The sequence below is a fragment of the Seriola dumerili genome, unplaced genomic scaffold, assembly GCF_002260705.1.
Source record: "Seriola dumerili isolate Sdu_G_001 unplaced genomic scaffold, Sdu_1.0 BDQW01000306.1, whole genome shotgun sequence".
In the NCBI taxonomy this organism is placed as follows: Eukaryota; Metazoa; Chordata; class Actinopteri; order Carangiformes; family Carangidae; genus Seriola; species Seriola dumerili.
The window spans coordinates 11300-18854 of NW_019174561.1; the positions used below are offsets into that span (position 1 = coordinate 11300).

At 39.5% G+C, this 7555-nt stretch overlaps 1 protein-coding gene across 1 annotated transcript in view; it reads left to right on the top strand.

The window, feature by feature from the left end:
- Window positions 1-1642, top strand: part of LOC111231560 (macrophage mannose receptor 1-like) — an 8841-nt gene extending 7199 nt beyond the window's left edge. Inside the window, exons 7-10 of the mRNA XM_022758706.1 lie at window positions 204-464; window positions 721-1059; window positions 1159-1250; window positions 1547-1642. Of these exons, the coding sequence (XP_022614427.1) occupies window positions 204-464; window positions 721-1059; window positions 1159-1250; window positions 1547-1642 (788 nt within the window). The remainder of the gene's footprint in view (window positions 1-203; window positions 465-720; window positions 1060-1158; window positions 1251-1546) is intronic.
- Window positions 1643-7555: the final 5913 nt, after the last annotated feature.

Genomic DNA, 7555 nt, shown 5'->3' on the forward strand with positions numbered 1-7555 from the left:
TATGTATGTATGTATTTAATTATATATATATATATATGTACACTGTCTAAAGTATTCAGTATGTATACTGTAAATGTAGCCTACATACATTACATAAGAACATATTACACTATACTGTATATGCTTACAATATTCAGATCAACTGTTCCAATCATGATTATTACAGTTTACATCTAAATATGCCCTTTATCATCAACCCTTAGGATTTGGCGTCACTACCTGCTCTGACACGCGCCTGTATGAGTTCCACTATGTCAACCTGTCAATGAACTGGAACGAAGCTCAGCGTTACTGTAGAGAGAATTACACTGATCTGGTGACCATTGAGAGTGCTGATGACTTAACCAGGTTAAACAGACCGGGTTTGGGCACCTTGTGGTCGTGGATTGGACTGACTGATGACCCGAAATCCTGGAAGGGAGTTATGGGCAACGATTCAAACTCCTGGAGATGGTCAGCAACTGGTACAACGTCAGAAACTGATTACCAAAACTGGGCCTACAATGAGCCAACTTTTACTTACGCACGGGAGAAATGTGTTTATATTTTTAATGGAAAATGGTTAGACGATCGCTGTTGGATTAAAAAACAGTTTGTTTGCTTCAACGGTAAGAAAATTACTATTATGTTATTGGTTATTTCTGCAGTTTAATACTGTGACAACAGTGGACTTAGTGTTACAAATTCTTTCTAAAAGTAAGTTATTTTCCTCTATTGTAGATACAAATCCTCCAGGCCACAGAACGTATACTTTTATTACCAATAAAGTGACTTGGATGGATGCCCAGATTTATTGCAGAACACACTATACAGGCCTGGCTACGATTGAGAATGCTCGGGAAAACGAAGAAGTGAGGTCAAAGATATCAGGACAGGCTTGGATTGGCTTGTACCGAGAACCATGGAGGTGGTCCGACAAGAGAAGCAGCTACTTCAGAAACTGGAAACATGGACATCCAAATAACAATGGTGGTGGCAAGCACTGTGCTGCTGAAAGTCCAGGCCACGGTTGGGTTGATCGCGACTGTAACTCTAAATTTTCCTTCTGGTGCCGTAAAGGTGAAAAAAAAACATGAATCTCAATCTTCCTTTGATTTTTCACAACACAATAATATTTCCGTCCTTGATTTGTGGATATATGTTTGTTGGACTGTACAGACCTGAGGGTGAAGATGACCATGGTGAAGATGAAGATTCAGACTGTTGCTGCCCTTTCAGATCCTGCTGTTAATGACCAGATTCTCCAGCAGGTAAAACTCCCTCCTCCCTCTACACAACTAAATCTCAGGTATCAGAACTTCTGTCTGTTCATCTGATCAGTTCACAGTATCAGACCGTAGGCTTCGGGGCTCAGGCTACGTCCACACAACTACATTTCCATTTTAAAATGGCGATCTCCAGACTATCACACCTAAAAACACACATACATGAGCGATCACGGTGAGCATGTGCGAGCCGGTGTAAACAGGAAGCAGACTGTCGACTCTGCAGTTGATTAGTTGTAAGCTTTTATGAAGCTTCTAATGTTTCCTCTATTCCCTCTCAGATGTGTGACAAGTTCAAGGCTTCAGGGATTGACGTCAAACTTAGGTGGGTGACTCGACCCAGGAAAGAAGAGGAAGAGTCCGACAAGTCAGTGTGAAATATCATTGATTATGTTTTTGTACAAGCTACAAAGACACAATGCAGGAAACCGAAATAATGTAGTCAGATGACTTTGTTAGATCAGATACTGTATTGTTAGTCCCACTGTAAAACAGAACATGTTATAATCTTCACTAATCTTCTTGTATAGAATAACATGCACCAGCACGTTTTTAAAAGTAACTAAACAGCAGGCTGGAAACCAATGATGTCAAAGGGTCAGGTGGATTCAACTAAAATTGGCCACTCTTTGGTCAATTATTTAAAAGTTCCGTCAAGGTGTTACTGAGTTATCGTGTCCATGAAAATGTGATGTGATGTCATTGACAAAAAAAACCCCAAAACACCAAGAATCGTGAACATTTCTGTAGCTCGGTCTTAACATCTCATCTAGTCGGTCTTGTCTTGCGTTCCTGTCTAAAAAAAACAGATGATGCATTTTCAAAATGATTTTGCATGGATGCATATCTAGACAGATGAATCTGTTTTACAACCCCAATTTCTGTGTAACTGCTGTATAAGAGAGTGTGTGTGTGTGTGTGTGTGTGTGTGCCCGCCCCATTTTAGCTGGATGGTTATGGTAAAATGAGCCAGCACCTAAATTGACTTTTCTCACAAAAAAAAAAAAAATCAAAGTTTCTTTTTAAATTTCAACCTTTCTATATGAAATAAACTTAAAATATTGCTCATTAACATTTTGCTTTGTTGGTAAGTTTACTTATAGATTTTTATGGGGTGTTTTTTAAAAGAAATCAATTTTCTGTGTTTTATTTCTAAGCGCTCTGCTGGAAATTGTTTCGGAGGTAACGACAGAATGAGTGAGTAAATAAATAGTTCTGACAGAGATAATGGATTATGATTTAATCACAGATTCTCTTTGAGTGATCATAGAATAGCCTCAATAAAACACTGAAAGATGGAGGGTAATTTTTTTTGTTGTTGCATAAATTTAGGACACCCTTCTGTTGTGTATTATTGTTTATTTTTTGGTGTTATATTTTTATTTTTGCTTGCTTTTTATTATACTATTATCGATATAGTTTTTTGTCTATAACAGGTAATGTGTAGTGTAACAAAATATCATGCTTTTGCTGTAATTCATGGTTTCCTGTCATTGTCTACTTAATAAAGTCAGTGCGCATAATATAATTTGCTAATGATCTCTTCAGTTGCCTAACTAACTAGTAGAGACCAAGCTTCTACAATAAACAATCAAAAAACCATGAGACAATTAAATGAAATAGTATTCCTACACATCTGAAGTTCATTCTGCGTCTGAACGTTACATCAAACTCTTATAGAATGGCCTCCGCATCAACTCCAACACATAGACTGTAAATAAAGATGGATGTAGCCTCTGTGACGTCAGCCACAGGTTTCTGAAGAGCAGTTTTGAAGTGAGCTGCTCCACCGTCGCCATCTTGGCAGTGCCTGATTCCGCCCCTAACTCCCAGCTAATCCAAAAATGGTCAAAGAGGAGGAGCCTGTGTGGACTGAAACTTTGGTGAATGCTGGTTTGTAGCAAGCATACGCTCACCCACCTGTCACTCAAAGAGGCCACGCCCTCAATCCTCCATAACTGTAGTCCTTAATAAAATGCAAACAGGTGAGTTATATAAACAGGTGTCATGAAGGAGGAAATTAGCTCTACAGACCAAAACAGTTTTTGTACCAGGCTGTAAACATGTTTATTTCTGCTGTAAAGTTGGACATTTTAACATGGGAGTCTATGGGGACTGACTCACTGTTGGAGCCAGACTCTAGTGGTCGTTAGAGGAACTGCAGCTTCTGGTTCTTCAGTGTTGATGTTTCAGCCTCAGAGGTTGATGGATCTTCATCAGTTCTCCTCATCTGCAGTGTCAACATTGTCCTCTTTTATCTCCTGCCCTCCTTTTGAATCTAGACTCATAACGTTGGTGAGTGGATGCAGCCAAAAAATTGGACAGGATCTCATTTTGTCACAATTTTATTTTCAAGATAAGATAGAAGAAGAAGAAGAAGAAAACAAACAAAATCATTTAAAAACATGTATGCACAGAGCGTACAGGATGACAGCTGCCGGCGCCACTGCACTGGATGAGACGGGACAGGGAGAGTTCTTGATTTCTTTGTAGAACATTTGTTTTGTTATTCAACTTAAATATACAGTCAGTTTCTAGTATCATTGATGTGGATTCAACTGTGTGATCATTGTGGTGGATGTAGTTTGTGATGCTGTTCGACAGGTGTTTCTATTTTTACATTTAAACCAATGAGGAAATTTATGTTTATTTATCCATCCAGCACATCTTAATTTAGTCTGTTTATTTGATCTCATTAATTGATTTATTTTTTCAAAAAAGTGTTTAATTTCACCTTTTTTTTTTCATAATGTTCAATTTCGTCTCTCTGGGTCCATCAGTTACCAGAAAGTGAAAATGCTGAGGTTGTTTACCTGCAGCAGCAGAACAGAGAAACTCAGACTCAGGAGCAGATGATGCCTCTGTGTGTGTGTGTGTGTGTGCGTGCGTGTGCGTGTGCGTGTGCGTGTCTGTGTGCGTGTGTGTGGTTTGTGTTTGCATGTGATACTCTGCAGCCATGTGGGACGGGAGGCCAATGAGTTCACGAGCTACACACACCACACACACACAAAGATGCAGAAATGAGTTCACATTGTACTTTATGATGGAGGTCGCTGCGACTCCGATACCAGAGAAGATGGAAATTACAAAATGGAAATCAACATTTTACATCTGGGTAACAAAAACTGGGGAGACGCAAGATCTGAGCTTTTTTTTTTTTTTTCTTTTAGGGAGCGGGAGACTGAAAAAAAAAAAAATCTGTTCCTCCTTGCAGCTCTCTCCGGGCTCGGGGCCAAGCGAGGGGAGGAAGGAAGGGGGGAGGAGAGGGAGGAAAAGCGGGAGGAGAAGGCAGGCAGGATCTGTGGGGATTGCAGGGGTGCATGGAACAGATGCAGAATAATTTAACTCTTCCTCAGCCAAACTGCGTGGCGCTCGCTGATGGGCTTTGTGTTCAGAAACACAGCTCACAGCTTCATTTCCAACACACAGACGCGACCAGACGAACTCTCCACAAACAGCTGCTCTTACCTCGTTCATTTGTCCTTTCATTTTAAATAAGAGTTAATAGTTTGGGTCTTTGATTCACAAAATGGGAGAAATTAAACAATAATATCAAGTAATATCAAGTATTTTAGAATAAGTGATGTATGAAAGTATGAAAAGGATAAACATAAGAAATAAAAAATGGCTGAATTTCTTGTTTTATATGTGAATATCCAAATGAAAGAGACAGATACAGATATGGAGGCTCTGCTCGGTCAAATGTATGTTTCTTATCCTCTGTGATAATTTGTTCCAGTAAAGTCGAACGCTCACTTCAGGTTTTTCTGATTGACACTTCTGTAATTATGTTGTCAGATGAAAACAAGACAAAAACATAATGGTTTTTATGACAGGAAACACAGTTTATAACAGAAAGAATCACTGATAACGGAGAAAATCATCATATTCACGTTCTCAAAAACTTTTATGTAATGTCCGTTCAAAACTGTGAAACCACTGTTTTCACTCCCACTTCCTGTATTTATTAATTATTAGCAGGATAGAGTTATTGAACACATTATACAACAACTCAAACATCTTTAATTGTTAATGTTCTGCTTGTTAGTGCTAAAATAAATGGGATTAAAATACAGTGGGGCAAACGCGCTGCCACGGCCCCAAAACACTTTCATCAGGAGTAACAAGCTGCAAATTGAGAAACAATGCAGATTCAAAAACACAAAATACAAAAACAAACAAAAGAATGTAAACAAAACAAAAACATGAAAAAGCAAACACGCTGCAAATACAGAAGCGATGCAACAACAAAAAACAAACGCAACAGAAAAAAATGCTGCATTTTCAGACATCACAACGGAAGAGCTCCAGGCCTCTAGGGGGGGCGGAATACCCATAGACTGTATATGAGCTAATGCTAACGTTTGCTACATTATCTGTTGCTCTTTCATAATATTGCTCTTTTATAAATGTAAAAAAAGAACACAAACCTTCTCATGTCGCCTCTTCTTTCCTACCTTTTACTCTCTCGTTTGGTCCAAGGTCAAAGGTCAAAGGTCCGGCTGTAGGTCTGGCCTCTTGGGTCAAAGCTCAAGCTAATGCTCAAGGTGTTCCACTTAGAGCTCCCCCTAGAGGCCTGGAGCTCTTCCGTTGTGATGTCTGAAAATGCAGTTTGTAATTTTTTTCTGTTGCGTTTGTTGTTGCGTCGTGTCTGTATTTGCAGCGTGTTTGTTGTTCATGTTTCTGTTTTGTCTTCCTGCAGCACGTTTCTGTTGTTGGATTTGTTTTGGAATTTTCATATGTGTTTTTAAATTTGCATCGTTTCTCAATTTGCAGCTTGTTTCTCTTGATGGAAGTTTTGTTGCAGCACGTTAAAGTAAAGTTTTACCAGCAGGTGTTTTCTAAAAGCATGTTTGTTTGTGATAGGAAAAACAAATGAAACCAAAACAAAACTGAAAAGATGTATTACCAGATGGATCTATATTAATGTGGTTCTTTGCTTAGACTGTAGTTTTCTTAGTGGTAGTTCTTTACTGCCTGAACGCCTGCTGCACACTAATCAGACTGATTTGGGGCCTGATCGTTTCTGGGAAGATCATCTTCCCAAATAATTTAGTGCTGATGAGTCTGTAGAAATTCAGTCATGGTTTCTTTGAGTCCAGGAAAAACCCTCAGTCTCTCAGAAGTTTGCAACACGACTTTGATGCCTTGTATGAAAAAGCAGAAGCTGATGACGGTCCAGGTTCTGATGATTATAAGCTTCATTTGCGTTTGACTAGAAGGGTTAATCAGATTGAGGGTAGATTAATAACTAAAGGGCAACAACTAATATCAATGTACTTTCATGTTTTCTCTCTTGCAGTATATGGATAGTTCAGTCCATGTCTGGGATTTAACTCCAAACTACATCTGTAAAATTCAGATTTTGTGCTTCCTCACCGAAACGATGTTGCAAACAAGTCGTATTTTAATAGATCGGAGCTTTAAATGACAATATGCATGTTCAGCTCTGCCCGAAACCTTTAATAAATGATGGGCTGCAGTGGTTCTGTCAGTGTGAGCGGGGGATAGTTTGAGGGTGTGCCTTCTTCTTTTGCTATTATCAAATTCAGCAGGAAAGGCATAAAGGCAGTGTGTTGATATTCACATCCACATTCAGCCGTGGAAGAAATCCGAGTTTTTACATGCGTGACGCAGCGCTGCTCTCATCCCCGCAACCCCCGGAAGAGACATCATTTAGAAAATGCAGGATAGACAGAGTCAGGTAAACATCTACAATGGCTGGAGCACTAATTATGTATGCATGGATGCTCATCTGCCAGAAACATTTGCTGCACTGTGACTGCACCTTGCAGCGTTTAGCGTGCTGTGATTTAAAGTGAACTTACCATGCATAGCAAAAAACCTCATCTTTAATTTTTAACTTGGACACATACAGATTTCTGGTCTGTTTTTTGTGGTTGTTAGTTTGACATTAGAGTTAATGTGCGTTTAATCAGCTGTGGTTAGACGCTTCTACAGACGCACTTTCATCAGGCAGCAGTTTCCTGTGATCCATACCGTGTCCATCCGTCTTCCTGCGAGACCCACGCAAGATCGTGACTCAGTTTTTCCAAATCCGTTTTTCCAACTGTCATTGAATCAGTCGACAAAATCACTCAGCAAATGGAAATCATCAGATTCTTTCTATATACGGGGTTGACTTTGGTCGTGTTCTTTGTTGTGGGTTCTGTGTTTATGTGTGTGTGAGAGGAAGTTGTTGACAGTAGTTGTCCATTATCTCATGGTGTAGTTTTTAACATCATTGCCAAAGGTCTCCGCTGCTGCACCCTCTGCTCAGAGATGCGATG